General features: G+C 47.4%; 1 protein-coding gene across 1 annotated transcript in view; it reads left to right on the forward strand.

The window, feature by feature from the left end:
- Positions 1-17,571, forward strand: part of HERC2 (HECT and RLD domain containing E3 ubiquitin protein ligase 2) — a 214,767-nt gene that overhangs the window by 99,583 nt on the left and 97,613 nt on the right. Inside the window, exons 32-41 of the mRNA XM_057551376.1 lie at positions 2,776-2,967; positions 4,064-4,256; positions 5,584-5,766; positions 7,665-7,846; positions 8,377-8,524; positions 8,603-8,799; positions 9,038-9,268; positions 10,102-10,240; positions 11,659-11,802; positions 14,433-14,575. Of these exons, the coding sequence (XP_057407359.1) occupies positions 2,776-2,967; positions 4,064-4,256; positions 5,584-5,766; positions 7,665-7,846; positions 8,377-8,524; positions 8,603-8,799; positions 9,038-9,268; positions 10,102-10,240; positions 11,659-11,802; positions 14,433-14,575 (1,752 nt within the window). The remainder of the gene's footprint in view (positions 1-2,775; positions 2,968-4,063; positions 4,257-5,583; positions 5,767-7,664; positions 7,847-8,376; positions 8,525-8,602; positions 8,800-9,037; positions 9,269-10,101; positions 10,241-11,658; positions 11,803-14,432; positions 14,576-17,571) is intronic.

Raw genomic sequence — 17,571 nt, forward strand, 5'->3', positions numbered from 1 at the left:
TTTTTAATTTTTTTTTAAATTTTATTTATTTATTTATTTATTTATTTTTGGCTGTGTTGGGTCTTCGTTGCTGTGCGAGGGCTTTCTCTAGTTGCGGCAAGTGGGGGCCACTCTTCATCGCGGTGCGCGGGCCTCTCACTATCGCGGCCTCTCTTGTTGCGGAGCACAGGCTCCAGACGCGCAGGCTCAGTAATTGTGGCTCACGGGCCTAGTTGCTCCGCGGCATGTGGATCTTCCCAGACTAGGGCTCGAACCCGTGTCCCCTGCATTGGCAGGCAGATTCTCAACCACTGCGCCACCAGGGAAGCCCCCTTAGCACTGATTTTGCTGCATCTCATACGCTTTGGTATGTTGTGTTTTTGTTCTCATTTGTCTCAAAGTATTAATTTCTCTTGTGATTTTTGTTTCTTTGGCTGGTTGTTTAAGTGTGTGTTATTTAATTTCCACATATTTGTGAATTTTCCAGTTTTCCTTCTGTTGTTATTCCTAGTTTCATTCCATTGTGGTCCGAGAAGATAATTTATACGATTTTACTTATTTCAGTTTATTGAGACTTGTTTTGTGGCCTAACATACTGTTTCTCCTGGAGGGTGTTGTTCTCTGTGTCCTTGAGAAGAGTGTGTCTCCTGCTCTTTTTGTGTAGAATGTCTCTACATGTCTGTTAGATCTGATTGGTTTATAATGTTGTTCTTTGCCTGAAAATTTGAGATACTGCGGGGGCCAGTATTGCAAGTCCAAATGAAAGAGCAAGGCTTTCCTGAGCTCTTTGATTTTGTCAGTCTTTGTGCCCACACGACCCATTCAGAAATACGCGCCATACTGTCAGTCAACATCTGATTTCTGCAGATCTCATTAGCAACTAAAAATTGTTTTTAAAAATCTTGAAAGTGTATTTCCATCTAGAAATTGCCTTTCTTTTTCCGTTGTCTCCCTTTTTTCCAGAGACTCCAGTAGGTAAAAGTCATAGCACAAATCATTAATTATGGGGGCTTCCTCTGTTAACAGTACTCAAGAGTTTAAATTCCAATCTGCCTACTGGCTGCAAAAAGCCAGGGAGTTGTGTCCAATGAATACATATCTATCTTTGTTGCTTTCTCTGATCAAGGTGATTTCTCTTTCATATAAGAAATTATAAGCATATGTTTTATATTAATTTTTATGTATACATCTACATACAATAGCCACAAAATACAAAGCCACTTAGAAAAAGATTCTCCTTTTTTTCTTATTGCAAAATGTAAAACAGCAGCAAATTCAGCATTTACAGGGTTAACATTATAGCTGCCAGGGGAGATCCCAGATGGAATGCAACCCCTGCCCCTTCTGGGGCCTCACAGAGGCACTGCCAGGCTGAAGAAAACACTATTTTCCCTCCAGTTTATCTAAAGCTTTTACTCCAGACCTGGGGATTGAACAACCTTTTTTTCTCCCTCTTGGAGGAGAGTGGAACACAAACTTTACATTTTTGACCCAGCCAAGCCCATCTTTGGGAATGTTTGGGGCACTTTTTCCTCTTACCTGGAGACAGAACAAAGACAGACCACAGGGTTACCAGGGATGTGCTTTCCCCTCCCTCAGTCCAGCAAGCTGGCTCCTGGGGTTGAATTTACGGTTTTCAAATACATTGGTAAATTTTATTTCTCACAGCTGACAGGTCAGCTTCTGTTTTATACTATGGGTGGTTCCATGGCCACCAGGGACCAAATATTCATCATGTCCCATCCCTTCATTCTTCCTGGTACCGAACAATGCTTTTCCAGTATCTCAGTGACTCAGGGTTGTTCTAGAGAATCCCGTTGCTGTCTCCCTGTGTCAGGGTCCCCGAGACCACCCCCAGTTTTAATGATTTGCTAGCAGGCCTCACAAGACTCCAGATATAGTCACACTTAGGGCTAAAGTTTATTACAGAGAAAGAATAGAAAGCAAAATCAACGATGGCATATGGGCAAAGTCTGGGAGAAACTAGACACAAGTCCTCTCCCAGTGGAGACCCACAGGGTGCACTTAGTTCCTCCAGCAAAGAGCTGTGACCACGCATGTGAAGTGTTGTCTTCACATGCAAAGTGTGGAGACTCGTGCCGTGGAGACTCACGCCCTGTGCTTTCACTGGGGCAGGTCATGCAGGCATCTCTGCCTGGCACTTGAGTAAGTTTCAGGCCCCCCAGAAGGAAGCAGGTTTCAGCAGAGACCATGTTGTTTGTGCAGACAGTTTAGGCACAGGCATGCATTCTTGGCAGTTAGGGGATGGTGGGAGCCCTCACGAAATCCAGGTTCCCAGAGGCCAGCTGGTGGCCAGCTTGCAACAGGCTTTCTAGGGACAGCAGTATCAGGCCTGCTCTGTCACCTCTTCTCGTTACAGTACCGTAATTAAAGTTTGTTAATTTTTCACACTGGTAAACATTTAGGTGGTTATTTTTTGTTTTTCTGTTCTAATAAAAATATGAGTGATGAGTGTCTCTCTAATAACTTAAAATCATTTTGTTTTTTGGAGTGGGGCATAACTCCTAGAAATAGAGTAAATGTCTTTCCTGAGAATTTTTGTATCTTTTACATCTTCTGATACATATTTATATATTTTGTCCTCCACTTCCCTTTTTAAAAATTTTAGTTCTCATCAGTAAATTTTTCATGGTATTTGTTGTGTAGGTAAAAAAATAAACTATGGATTCTTTAAAATTATTATCTTCATTAATACGTAATATTTTTTAAAAAACGTATATCAAGGTTAGGAAATTGTAACTACTTATTGGCTCATCTGCTGTTTTTGATGCTCTGATAGGCCCTAGTTGTGATAATGTTGAAGAAGATATGAACTCTTCCGCCCGAGGAGCTTCTGCCACAGTTTTGGAAGAGACGCGGAAAGAAACAGCTCCGGTACAGCTCCCAGTTTCAGGGCCAGAGCTGGCCGCCATGATGAAGATTGGAACCAGGGTCATGAGAGGCGTGGACTGGAAATGGGGTGATCAGGTGCTTAGAGATTTGACTTAAACACGTTGGCCATACGTTAGTCACCTTCTGCACACCCTGACTTGCATGCTGTGAGTCGGTGGAAACTAGAATAAATACCTCCCTCCCTCAAGGACACGTGTGATTGACAGGTGATGTAGTTGCTGATTTCCGGGCAGGTGAATAGAATCTCAAAACCAGTAGAGAGTAGCAGCGGCCTGCTGTAGGGCCCTTGAACAGGATCAAGTCTATGAGGAGTGGCGACTCTTTTCAGGAAACTCCTGGCATAGGCTCGACTTGAGGTGCAGCCCAGAACAAGCGTGAGAGGGAGCAGGAGAGAGTAATCCTCATCTGAATAATCGTGTCGTGAAAGCTCCGACACTGCCTCTGTGAGCTCACGGCCGTGTGCCGGTAAGGTGTCCTGACCCAGTGGCTACAGGCGCCTGCTTGGGTGGTGCGCACCTCTCCGCTTCTCCCCCAGCACTTTGCTCCTGTGTCTCCGTCAGGTCGCCCCAAGTAGAGGTCAGGGGCTGGGCTCTGCGCCGGCACTGGAGCCACTAGCTAAGGACAGCACTCGCCCTTCTGTGACGTGGAGCGTTCTTGTCGTGCCCAGGTTTTCTCAGCCTCACTCTTAATCACATGCCTCCTGAGAATCAGCTCAGAAATCAGAGTGACCGGAACAGGTAGCAGCATCTCCTCGTAGAAATGAGAGGTAGAGGTTCACTCTAAGATCCGGGGGGAAACTGAAGAACGAGAGGCAACGCGGAGATACTGGTGCTTGTTGGAGGTTCCTGACCTCGTGAAGCCCCAGGAGGGGTTGAGGGGGCCAAAGAGCAGGGTGGCAGGACCAGGCTGGAAAGTCCGGTCTCTGCATTGGCTCAGAGAGCATGCTAATTGAGGTGGTACTTTCCCTGCTCACCTCTTTGGTGAAGGAGTGCAAGCAGGTTAGTCCTGGTGTTCACTTTACAGTGGTGATGTGAGCTGGGCTTGTAGGTGGGTTTGGAGCCCCCTGTGGACTCGAGGGCCGTGTCCAGTGCTGCAGCCACCCTTATAGGCAGTGTTCCTGTGACAGACAGGCCCGCACACTTTTAACCGGTCTTTGCTTTGGCTTCCTCAGGACGGACCTCCTCCTGGCCTCGGCCGCGTGATCGGTGAACTTGGAGAGGATGGCTGGATCAGGGTCCAGTGGGACACAGGCAGCACCAACTCTTACAGGATGGGGAAGGAGGGGAAGTACGACCTGAAGTTGGCGGAGCTTCCGGCCTCTACGCAGCCCTCGGCAGACGACTCGGACACGGAGGACGACTCCGGTGGGTGCCCGGGGGACCTGGCAAGCTGTGTGTTGGCTGCCCGTCCTTTCATCTGGGAGTGAGAGAGGCGCTCTGTAGGTCAGGCTTTTCCTGCAGGTCTGGTTGAAACAGGCCCCAGGTGATTCTGAGGGACTTGACTCCCCAGTTCGCCTCGGAGACGGTGGTGGCGGGGGACGGGGTACGGCAGTGGGGGGCTTGCTGTGTCCTCTCCTCTGGTGGGACTCCTGGTGTCCCTGAGCCTGTTCCTGGAGTAGCGGACATTGCCTCACCGTGCCCTGAGCATGTGTTCTTCCGTCTTTCACCTTCCCCCCCCCGAGGCCCTTCCCTCAGAATGTGGCACATAACGTGGAGTTAGTCAGTACTTTACTGCCTTAGAGAAAGTGAGGGTGAGAACTTAGAGTGACCTCAGAAAGTTAACCCTGTAAGGAGAGGTAAGGCTGTGGGAGGAGGGCTTCATGACGTTTTTTGAGATGCGTCTGAAAGACCCTGGGATGCCGACCTTGGTGAGACTGTCTAGGAGGCTGGCACTGATTCTTGGGGCTCAGGTGTCTGCTGTATGCGTCGCACGGCAGGCTCCCAAGGTCACTCTTATGGTTAGGAGAGGAGACCCAGGAGACTGAGCTCGCTAGAGAAGGGGTGGCGTGGAAGGTGGCAGAGGCTGTGTTCTGTGCCCACCGCACGTGCAGGCTGCTCCGTGCGTGTCAGATGTGAACGGGTGACCCCTGTCTTGGGCGTGTTAGGAGCGGCGTGTGGGAAGCTGTGTGGCCCTGCCTAGGTAGCTGGTGCTGGTTTGTCACCACTGTATCCGGCAGTGTCCAGGCCAGGCGTCCCTCCTCACGGCTCTCTGCCTGGGGGCTTCGCTTGTGAAGTTGGGCCCTGAGCAGGGCAGGCCAAGTGACGGCGAGGTGGCCCAGTCGTGTCTCCCTCATCCAGAAGCCGATGGCCTGGACGTGTGAGCACGGGCTCCACCTCCTTGGAGGCGGCCCCCGCATCTTCGTCGGGGCATACATAGCTCATCAGCAGCCAGCTTTTGACATTTGATAAGTTGGATCCTTGAAATCGTTTTAGTGCTTCTGAGCTGTATGCTGAGATTGCTTTAAAAAACTGAGCTGTAATTTAAAAGGCTTGTTTCCTTTGAGTAAGGTGGGGCCAGAGCTGATTAGGGTGAGCATTTGTGCATCCTGAAATCCATCTTTAATTGCAAAGAGCTGCTTCCCTTTCCACAGTAAGAAAAGAAGAATGTGATATTAAATCCCTTAAGTTACATGCAGGGACATTTTCCCATTTATTTGGGAGTATAGTTCCTTATTTTGATTCTTTTTTTCAGAAGCTGAACAAATTGAAAGGAACATTCACCCCACTGCGGTGATGCTTACCAGCACTGTTAATTTACTGCAGACTCTCTGTCTTTCCGCTGGAGTCCATGCTGAAGTTATGCAGAGCGAAGCCGTCAAGACTCTGTGTGGGCTGCTGCGAATGTTGGTGGAGAGTGGGACGACAGACAAGACATGTATGCAGTGGACAGTTGTGGGCCACAGAGTCAGAAGTGGGCTGTGGATTTGTCACGTGTTTGTGTGTGTGTGTGCATGTGGGGGAGCGTGGGTGTGTGTGTCAGTGTCATATGGCTGCTGCTGTAACGAATTACCACAAACACGGTGTATTAGTTTGCTTGAGCTGACACATCAAAGTACCACAGTGTAGCAGCCTCAATAACAGAAATTTATTTCTTCACAGTTCTGGAGGCTAGAAGTTCAAGATCAAGGTGTCAGCCGGGCAGGTTCCTTCTGAGGACCGTGAGGGCAGGAAGGATCTGTCCAGGCCTCTCCCCTGATTTCTGATGGTTTGCTGGCAGTCTTTGGGATTCCCTGGCTTGTAGATCTCTGCCCTCATCTTCACATGGCATTCTCCCTGTGTGTGTCTGTCTCCGAATTTCCCCTTTTTATAAGGACATCAGTTACATTGGATTAAGGACTCACCCTAATCTAGTTTAGCCTCATCTAAACTAATCACATCTGCCATGGCCCTGTTTCCAAATAAGGTCCCATTCTGAGGTAGTAGGGGTTAGGACTGCACACAGTTCAGCCCTGAACAGTGGGTTAGAACAACAACTTCCTTCTGTCAGAATTCTGGATGCCAGAAGTCCAAAGTCCAGGTGCCGTCAGGCCTGTGCTCCCTCCGAACACTCTAGGGGAGGGCCCCTTCACTTCTCTTTGGGCTTTGGTAGCTCCAGTGTTCCTCAGCTTGTGGTCACATCATTCCCGTTTCTGTCTCATCGTCACTTGGATGCTGCCTCTGTTCTTTTCTGCCTCTTATAAGGGCTTTCATTGGATGTGGGGTTCACCCTAATCCAGTATAATGTCATCTCAATCCTTACCTTACTTACATCTGTGAAGAGTTTATTTCCAAATAAGGTCACGTCTGAGGTTCTGGGTGAACATGAATTTTGGGGGATACAATTCAGCCTACAAGTGTTTTCACTATGTGAGTGTGAGTATGTGTAAGTGTGGGAGAAGTTGAGGAAGTGAGTGGAGCAAACGTGTGTGTGTACGTGTGCAGGTTTGAGTGCGTGTGTGTGTGTACACGTGAGTGTGAGTTTGAGTGAGACTGAGTGTGGGTGTGGATGTGTGTAACTGGGTATGTGTGAGTGATTGTGAGTGGCCGTGAGAGTGTGTGCCTGAGGCGTGGTGGGGTGCGAGTGCCTGTGCATGTGTGTGGGTGAGTGTGACTGAGTATGGGAGAGAGCATGTCTGAAGGGTGGTGTCCCTGGAAGCCTGGAGAGCAGGAGGGCTGGGCCGTGGGAGCTGGGGAAGGGGAGCTGGTCCGGGATCTGAGCAGGTCACGTGGCGTGACCCCACCTCAGGGCCTCTGCCAGCCAGGAGGGCTCGGAAGCCCCAGGTGTCCCCTAGTGGAGACCCCGGGAGGAGCAGATAGGGTCATGCTCTCGGCAGAGCCAAACTGGGTAAACTAAATCCTGTGAAAACCTCTTATTCTCATTCTACTATCGTCGCCTTCTTAAACTTGGATTGGAAATTTATGATGCAGATCAAATATAAACAAGCTCATGGGGGATATTCAAAACATGTGAGATTTACAAACTGTACCAGATGCCCTCCCACAGATAACTGCTATTGAATTGTGAATTGTTTTCCTACTGCTTAGAGACAGTAAGTAGATGAAATTCCTTAGCGAGTTTGAGTTACTCCATGTACCTCAGAGATTTTTAAAATGTAAAGTGTTCCTTGAGCTAAGTCGCAAGTCCTCCTGTTCCTCTCACTTAGAGTAATTGAAACTGTGATATACTTGTAAAGGAGCTTATTATTGCACATAACGTGGTGTAGCTAGTTAAAAGTTGCGCCGGGCATGCACTCCTGGAAACGGGGTGCCAGCTGGTCTGTCTTGCCCTGGCAGCCTCCCCCGGCAGGCTGGTGCGCCGGGAGCAGCACCGGAGCTGGTGCACCCTGGGCTTCGTGCGCAGCATCGCCCTCACGCCGCACATGTGCGCCGCCCTCAGCTCGCCGCCCTGGATCGCGCTGCTCACGACGGTCGTGGAGGGACACGCGCCGTTCACCGCCGCCTCGCTGCAGCGGCAGGTAACTGTGCTGCCCGACTGACCCCCGCTCAGCGTGAGTGCGGGGACTGTGGGAGCCCCATCAGAGCTGGCATCGAGCTGGCCATCGTCGTTAGGTGCCTGAGGGCAGAAAAGAACTAGAACTGACACAGTAGATGTACTAGAGTTCAGAGGCTGAGGATATCGATTATTTTAAGTTGATTCGGTTGTTAAACCTTAGTTGACTTGCTTTCCTGTGAAGTGATAAATCCTACCAGCTGCTCTGATCTGCTTCACAGGAGTTGTGGTATAATTGTCTTGAGAAGAATTAAACTAAAAGGAATTATTCTTTAATTAAATGAATGTCTGCATGTGTAATGTAGCTTATTTTTTAACCTCTGATAATCCATATCCCTAGTCAACTTGGATGTAATTATCTTGCTGTAAAATAATGAATATTAGAATTTTCACATGATTAATTGTGTTACGGGAACAAAAACTAAAGTAGAATCTCCTAATCTGTCAGACGGTGGCTTATCTTTAATGCTCGCTGTTTTCAACTGCCTTTACCAGATCTTAGCTGTACATTTACTGCAAGCGGTACTTCCGTCGTGGGACAAGACGGAAAGGGCAAGGGACATGGAGTGCCTTGTGGAGAAGCTGTTTGGCTTCCTGGGGCGCTTGCTCACCACCTGCTCTTCAGATGTCCCGCTGCTCAGAGGTGGGCGGCTCTCCCCCTTACCGGGGTCCCGGGTAAGCGAGCAGCGTCACGAGGCCCTCCTTCACGTGTCTCCCGCAGAATCCACGCTGAGGAGGCGGAGGGCCCGGCCGCAGGCCTCCCTGACTGCCACGCACAGCAGCACGTTGGCGGAGGAGGCGGTGGCGCTGCTCCGCACCCTGCACTCCCTGGGCCAGTGGAACGGACTCATCAACAAGTACATCAACTCGCAGCTGCGCTCCGTCGCCGCCGGCTGCGCGGGGAAGCCGGCGGAGGGGGTGGGTGCCGCGCCGCCTTTCACAGCGGCTAGTTTTTCTCTGTAGAATGCTGATTTAGCTTTCAGATTACCTTTTTAAATGCTGTGTATTTTGTTCAAGGATGTATTTTAGAATACTTTTTACTGGAAAAAATTATTGAGGAAACTAACATAAAAGTGAATTCGGCTTAATTGCAAGTGTGTAGGAGACAGGCAGCCCCTGGGCTCTCGTCTACAAGCTTGCTGTCTGTCTGCATTAGGCTCTGTTAGAGGACTACTTTCCTGACTCTGAGACCCCTGAGGTGGGGGGCCTCATGGCAGTCCTGGCTGTGATTGGAGGCATTGACGGTCGGTTGCGACTAGGGGGACAAGTCATGCATGATGAGTTTGGAGAAGGCACCGTGACTCGCATCACCCCGAAGGGCAAAATCACCGTGCAGTTCTCCGACATGCGGACGTGTCGCGTTTGCCCACTGAATCAGCTGAAGCCAGTAGGTGAACTTGTGTTCGGGTTACTAGGTAATGAGGCGAAGGGGTTTTATACTAGACCTGGGAAGAACTTGACTCCTGTAGTCTAGGTTGGCCTTCTAGGAAGCTACCCACCTTAAGGAAAACCATCTATCTTTCTTCCTTTGATTAGCAGGGCCCATCTCACAGGGCTGTATATGGATTAGTAGTTCGTGTGTCTTATTTTAAGCCTCAAAAGACATGAAGGGGCATTAGCAATTTAGAGGGTCCTGTGTAAGTATAAGTTAGTTTTATTTATTTCAAAATGTGAATTTATGAAATTTATTTTTTATTGAACGACTCAACTTTCAAAAAAACCTTAAAAATGACTCCTTTAAAAAAAATGATCTTTCTTCATGAGTGTGACATGACATATGTAGCAGCTACTGTCGTCTTAAATCTGTGAATTAGGGATCCATAGGGAAAGTGAGTGATTTATATTACTTTGATGTGACCTAAGTGCAATTTGCCTATATCTTTCAATAAAATACTGTTTTTGATTATTATAGGAATATATGCATGTTGTAGAAAATTTGAAATGTATAGAAAATACCTAAGAAGTTAATAACTACCACCATGATGTAATTATTGTTTAACAAGTCGGTAAAGAAAAAGTTAATTTAGGTTATATTTACTATACATGTAAGCCTTTATCTTGCCTTCAGGGTCATCTTTTTAAAATTATCTTCAGATCTAGAAAGACTTATGAATATGTGTGTTGCTTCAGAATTACGACTCACAGTTACGATAACTTTCAGAACATTCATTTGTCCTTCTCGTTGGACACACTTTGAAGGCTTCTGTGCTCCCTCTCCAGCTCCCTGCTGTGGCGTTCAGCGTCACCAACTTGCCCTTCACAGAGCCCATGCTCTCGGTCTGGGCTCAGCTGGTGAACCTTGCTGGAAGCAAATTGGAAAAACACAAAATAAAGAAGTCACCTAAACAGGGTTTTGCAGGTCAGTACATGCCTTTCATGATGAAACAGCTACAGTCTTAACTAGTGTTGTTTGGACAGTGTTTGTTGTTTTGTCAGAGCAAGTTCTGTCACTGCTGAAGTCTTTGGGTTCAGATGGATTGCCATTGGTTGAGTGACGATGGGTGTGGAGATGAGAGTAGGTGATGCAAAGAATGATGCCATGGCGGGGGTGGCACCTGAAGAACCCCAGGCCTCCCCACCTCCCGGTGCCAGCGTTCTTCTGCGCACACTTTTTGAAGACGAGTCTGTGTTCTTTCCCCCTCCCCATTTACCCCCTGGCCTCATCACAGCCATACCCAGCAGGGCCTGTGTGTTTGGACCTGCCTCGCTTGGTGTCTGGACGCTGGCCACCCGTCGAAGACCAAGGCCACTCGTGCTTGAACTCTTCCTCTTCCACTGCTCTCTTGACTTTCCTTACATTGCCCCTCGCATATTCTTTGAGAGTTCTTCTCCCTGACCATTCTTTGCACATTGTAAATCCTTGTGGTTTCATCCATAACTTCTTGATCTTTCTGCCCACTCTTCTTGAGTTTTCTCACCCATTTCTCCCCATTCCTGTAGTTGCTGCTGCAGCGTTTATGATGGTAAACACCTTTAACTCTGGATCTCCAGTTCACATCTCTGGCTAGAGGGCCAGGTGCATGTAAACCACAGCATGTCAACAATTCAACTAACTTCGTCCCTTAGCCAGTGTCTCCTGTCACAGTGAATAAACCTGTCTGCCAGGTATTCGAGCTTGGTGCCCCAGTGGCACCTCTGGCTCTTCCTGTGCCCTTCCATCCCACATTCCCACGTCCCCATGCTGCCTTCCATGGCCTCCAGCATGCCCTGCTTTGGAACGCTGCTGCTGTGACTGTAATCTGGCTCTCCTTGTGGTCTGCCTACCATCCTTGTGGTGGCTTCCCCAGTCTGTTCCTCAGTCCGCCCATGGACATTACTGCAGTCATTTGTTTAGATAAGATTCTGTAGGGTGCGATGGTTTTGGTGAGTTAGAGAACTGTATGCTGTGAGTATCTGACAAAAGTGTCTCATAGGCGTCTTGGGAAGACAAGGTGAAAGTATTTTATTTGTGATGTAGGTATCTGGTTGAAATTTCAGCAATTTTGGAAATATTTGATTATGCTGGCAATAGCTAACATGGTTCTAACTGTGTTAAACCGTCTAATACTCGCCCCATCCCGAGGTAATGCGTGGGGAGCGGGAAAGGGAGAAGACCTGGGGGAGGTAGAGGACGCTTACCCACAGTACTGGGAAAGGCAAGTCCTACATTACGGACAGGCTTTGACGTGGTCAGCTGAGTCCCTCAGGGCAGGGCCTTCCTCAAGGCGGTACAGCTGCTGAGGGGGAGAGCCCAAGCAGCGTGTTCCGTTCCTGCTGAGTCCTTTTTTTTCCCCACAGGGCAAGTAGACTTGGACCTGCTGAGGTGCCAGCAGCTAAAGCTATACATTCTGAAGGCGGGCCGTGCTCTGCTTTCCCACCAGGACCAGCTCAGGCAGATCTTGTCTCAGCCAGCTGTTCAGGAGGCCGCAGCTGCTCATACAGGTATCTTTTTAAGGAGCCCTTTTGAATCTGTCAGAAAGGCAGATACTCCAATAGGAAACAGGCAAGGGACATGAACAGGCAGTGCATAAAAGGGGAGGTACAGATGGCTTCTACATGTACAAGGAAGATGTGCAACCTGGCTAGTAATTGATGAAAAGTGATAGGCAAAGCCGGAGGGGATTTGGTGGGGAGGGAGGGAAAACAGTGCTCTACTGCCTCACTATTTAAAGTGCGGCCCAAGGACCAGTAGCATTGATGGCACATAGGAACATGTAGAAATGTGGACTCTCAGGCCACACCCCAGAGCTAAGAAATCAGGATCTGCGTTTATAACAAGGCCCTAAGATGGTTCATATGCACGTAAAGTGGCACTGCTCTAACACTTTGCCAGTGGGAATTTAAGTTGGTACAACCATTTAATGGGCATTTGAGGAAATGTTAGACTTCAAAATGCACACACACACATATCTGTATCTACTGTATATCCAGTGATTAGCAAGTCATCTTGTGGGAATGTATCGCATGAGAAGACATGGAGATACGTGTTTGCAGACGCTCATTATGGCTTTTTTGTTGGTACTGTGTTTGTGAAGGAAACTGGAGACACCTAAACGCCCATTATTAAGGTGGGGCGCCCACGCAGTGGGACGCCGCGGCGCCATTCACAGTGATGGTATATGTGTATATGTTAATGCCATGGAAACGCGAAAATGAGAAACAAAAAAGCTCATTGCTCTGTAGATCAGTTTGTAGATTTGCCATAGATTCATTTGCTTACCAAAATAGTGACCGTAGAATTTCAGCTGACTTCATGTTCTGTGTACTCTTCTATATTACCTCCATTTTCTGGAATGAGTTCCTATCACTTTGAATAGAAAAAAACCCAAAGCTATGAAATATTTTTTGATTACCTATTATTGAGGGACATTGTGTTAAATATTATGGGGAGCAAGATAGTCCTTGTTTATGATTTTTTACTCTCTGGGGTGAGGGTGGGGATAGAAAATGGACGCAGATGGCTCTGTCCAAGGTACAGGCCTGTGTGCTGTAAGACATGTGGGCACAGGTTCACAGGCGTCTGGGGGATGCTGGCAGCGGAGGGCTGGGGAGAGCAGCCTTGGAAGTGTGTGGCAGACCCTGGGTGCAGGGTACTGAGGCGTCTCCGTCCTGTGGGAGGAGACGGTAGGAGCACAGGCATAAGCAGTAAGTATGTGGGTCCTGAGCTTTGTAAGGAGCTCAGCGTTTATCAAGGACTGTGGGGCTAAAGCTGGAGAGGTCAGTTGAAGTCATGTGGTAGAGTGCCCTGATTACCAGAATGAGAGGTAAGGCTGACTGGGGAAGCTGTGGCAGCGCCTGTCATGACGAGGACTCATGTTGAGGAAGATAAATACATACGCTAGTGAGTATTTGAAACAGGGAGATCATGGAGATGGGGGCAATTGTGTCAAGTGATAAGGTGTCTTCCAGGGGAAGGCATGAAAAATGGAAAGAAGGTATCAGTAGACACTGTGATGGTGTAGTCTTTTCGATGATATCTTTTTGGAAAACTAGTGAAAAGTCAAAGATGGCTAATGTTTCAAGCTTGAGTTATAGGGAGGATAGGGAGGAGGGCTGTTGACAAAAATTAGAAAGTCCAGTGGAGCGTGGGCTGTTTCTTTTTGTTTCCTAGACTTAAGAGGGCATTATGAATTTAATTATAACATGCTGAGTATGAGGTAAATCTAATGAAAGTGCAGATTCATTCCGTATTAGACATTAGGGACCTTGAAGATAATCCACAGTGGTATTAGAAGATCAGGAACCAGAGCCCAGGGGATTGGATTGGCTGTTCTGTGGTCACCCCGATGAGGAGCTATGGCAGCACTGAATCAGGATTACCATCCCACGCTTGGGGCAGATCAAGGGCTCCAGATGGAGCCTGTCTAGAACAGGGCTTAAAAAATCCACCACAGCCACCTGTTTTACAAAGTTTTATGGGAACATAGCCACACCTGCTTGTTTACATGGCATCTCTGGCCGCTTTCACACTTCAGTGGCAGAGCTGAGTAGCTGTGACAGACCCTGTGGTCGGTAAGCCTGAACTGTTTACTCCCTGGCACTTCGAGGCGATGTACAACCTCTGGTCTAGGGGATTAGTTGAAATTGTAACCAAACCTGGCTATCAGTGGTCCCAGGGCAAACAAGAAGTGCCAGACACCTCACCCGAAGCTGCTCACATTACAACAAAAGACATCACCCTGACCACACGTCATGTTTGGAATTGGTGTCAGTTTATAGTCTGAACAAGGTTAACAGAAAAACCATTGCTAGAGATACAAACTTGGGAGTGTTCATAGAAGGGGTTTCTGGAGCAATGAGTGAGCACCAAGATGGAGAAGGTTAAGAACTGGACCAAGGGCAGGAATCTGGGAGGTAGCTTTGGTTGGCTCTAAAGACACAGACAGATGAACTAAAGAAGGACTGAGGCCAAAAAGCAGGGAGTGGAAAAAGCCTTGAAGATTTTGGTTACCTGATGCTTGATGAGGTAGAAATCATACCTGGTTTAACATGCTCAATGCACTATCTTTTGTAGTAAGGAAATGTTTGCTGTTGAAAATGCGGTGTCATCCATATTTTGTTTTTAAATTCAGATGATGGAGCAGCTGCATCCCCTGACCTTGGGGACATGTCTCCTGAAGGACCACAACCCCCAATGATCCTCTTGCAGCAGTTATTGGCCTCGGCCACCCAGCCATCTCCAGTGAAGGCCATATTTGACAAACAGGAGCTTGAGGTACAGTCAGTAGCCTTGGCAATTTTAATCCAGTGCATTAGATTGTGAACAACTTTTTTTCCTAGATGTGTATTTTCTTACGGATATAGTCTAATTTTAAATGATATGCCAAAATAATTATGACTAGGTAGGTTTTAACCATGTTTGTCATAGAATATTACAATACTAGTTAGAGAATGAATGAGTTAAAGTTTAATCTTATTTAGAGTTTCTGTGAATTATCTGTAAAAATCAACTAGATTCAGCATTTGGGTTAATGCTCAAATATTCCTGGAGGGATCTTTTTCCAGGAAATATTATTACTGAAAGAGCCCCATTAGACCTAGGAATATGGCACTTGCTCATTGGTTTCACTCACGCCAAAGCCTGTCTCGAGCATGCCTTGTTGCTGCCAGGCTCTCAGCCAACACCCTGTTTTGAAGCACGTGCACTGCACTGCATACTCAGGGGTGGGGCTGTGGGCATGTTCCCATAGAAGAGACTGACATCTGACCACGTCTAAGCATGATGGGAACTTTCATGGCCCACCACGTGGAGGACTAGATATTTTAAAAAATACTTCTTGCTTTGTACTACATCAGAAATTCTGGACAAAATATCAAAGACAAAAACAAAACCTTGGGGACTTCCCTGGTGGCGCGGTGGTTAAGAATCCGCCTGCCAATGCAGGGGACACGGGTTCGATCCCTGGTCTGGGAAGATCCCACATGCCGTGGAGCAACTAAGCCCGTGCGCCACAACTACTGAGCCTGCGCTCTAGAGCCCGTGAGCTGCAACTACTGAGTCCGCGTGCTGCAACTACTGAAGCCTGTGTGCCTAGAGCCCGTGCTCCGCAACAGGAGAAGCCACTGCAATGAAAAGCCCACGTATCGCAACTGAGAGTAGCCCCCACTCACTGCAAGTAGAGAAATCCCGCGTGCAGCAGCGAAGACCCAGCACAGCCAAAAATAAATAAATAAATTAAAAAAACACACACACAAAAACCAAAACCTTGAGTACTCAGTTTGGCAGGCAGACAATACCGTAGTAGAAATCTTCAGAGACTAAGACCCTGTGGGGAGCCAGGATCCAGAGTGAGCTAGGAAGCTGGTGGGGGGCAAAGGGAGAAGGCAGGAAATGTTGGGCATGCGGGCAGCAGGAGAGGAGGGTGCCGGGCCTTCTCCAAGTAGGCCTGAATGCCAGCTACTCCTTAGGTCTGAAAACTTGAGATGGGAGATGAGGTTAAAGTTGCTGCAAGGCTGTGTTGCCAGTCACCTATCAGATAAAAACAGGACACTGAGCAATGAAGAGGGTGTTGGGCAGATGCACCCCAGAGCCATGCTGGGAGGTGCCCAGTGTTATGGGGAAAGATAAGACTCGGAGGAAACAAGGAGACCTGGAGTTGTCTTTTAAGAACCGGGAAGGGCTACTGTACCAGAGAGAGAGCTTCCATTGCTTTGCCTCCATTGATTCTGATGGAAATTCAGCTGACATTCTTATTGTTCTGTATGAAATGTCTTTCATTTCCTCTGGCTGCATTTAGTATTTTCTGTTTTTCTTTTTGTTTTCTGCAATTTGACTAAGTGTGCTTATGGTGTAGGTGGTTTTTCCCCCTTATACTCCTTGGGGTTTGCTTAAGTTACTTGTAGCTCTGACTTGATTTTTTTTTCCCCCCACCAAATTTGGATACTATTGACTATGATATTTTTTCCTGTCCCGCTCTCTTTTGTTCTTTTCTAAGATTATTGCTGAAGTTTGCTAGATTATTAGTGAGTTTCTGTTATTTTTAAGTCTCTTGGTTAAATGGCTAGGTTAACTGTAATGAACTGTTTTAAAGGTCAGGGTGTGCTGCTTTATTGGGTCTAATCTGCTGTAAGCCACCCAAGAAATTCTTTATTTTATATTTTCAGATCTCATATTTCCATTTGGTTCATATTTTATAGTTTTATCGTTCTTGACAGTTCCCATCTCTTCACCCTTTATATCTATCTTTTACTGTATATTTTAAAACATATATCTGATTGTTATGTTAAATTTCTTATTTGCTAATTCTATTGCCTAGGCCACTTGTTGGTCTGCTACCAGTGGCAGTTTTTCTTCTGATTATTGATTCTGCTTCTTTACATATCTAAAAAAAAATTTATTGTATTCTGGATGTTTTGGATATTATGTCGTATGGGCTCTGGGTCTGTCACCTTCCTCTGGAGAATGAGGAATTTTATTTTTGTAGATGGTTCAGTACCTGGTAGTTTTCCTCAGTCTAAGGAGGCCTGTTTCTCGATTTTTTGGTGATGATTTATTTTTGTTTGGCCCTTAGTCCTGGTTCCTGGTCTCTAATTCTGTGGGATTTAGAATCTCTTCTGAGGTTTTAGTGGAGACCTTTACATCTTGAGCAACGTGCTGAAACTTGGTTGGACTGGGATGTCACACCGTCTCCCTAGCACTGGGCCTTCCAGCAGTTTCTTTTGGCTGGGTTCTTGAGTCTCACACACGCTCAGTTTTGCCGCCCGCCAAAGATACGAGGGTAGACCGCATGTGCATTTTGTGGTTCTCCCTCACCTCTACTTGCTCTGGCAGGCCGCTGTCCAGTGACAGTGCCCCTGTTAGCGGCTTGCCTGTGGGCTTCCCTGTGGTCAAGGTTGCACCTGTTCCTGTTTTCTCTGGGACCTTCAAAGAGTTTTTAAAAATATTTTGTCCAGAATTCATAATTATTATCACGGCAGAGGCTTAGTCCAGTTCCCTCTCCATTACCAGAACCAGAATCCCTAGTTCGATCTGGTTCTGAGTTGTAAGCTTTTAGGAAGCCTGTCACTTCCGACTTATTCGGACTTCACAGCAAAACCCTAGGCTTTTGACACTTCCTAAGCACTGGAAGGCCCAACGGTGTCTTCTGTTTCCTCCGAATGCCTTCCACACGTGTTCAGTTAAAAAAAAAAAAGCAAGTCTCAGTGCTGTGAGAACAACTGAAGAGAAGGGGCAGAGAGCTGCAAGTGGACCAGGGGGAGGGCTCCCTGTCT

This window comes from Balaenoptera acutorostrata, chromosome 8 (genome assembly GCF_949987535.1).
Source record: "Balaenoptera acutorostrata chromosome 8, mBalAcu1.1, whole genome shotgun sequence".
Lineage (NCBI taxonomy): Eukaryota > Metazoa > Chordata > Mammalia > Artiodactyla > Balaenopteridae > Balaenoptera > Balaenoptera acutorostrata.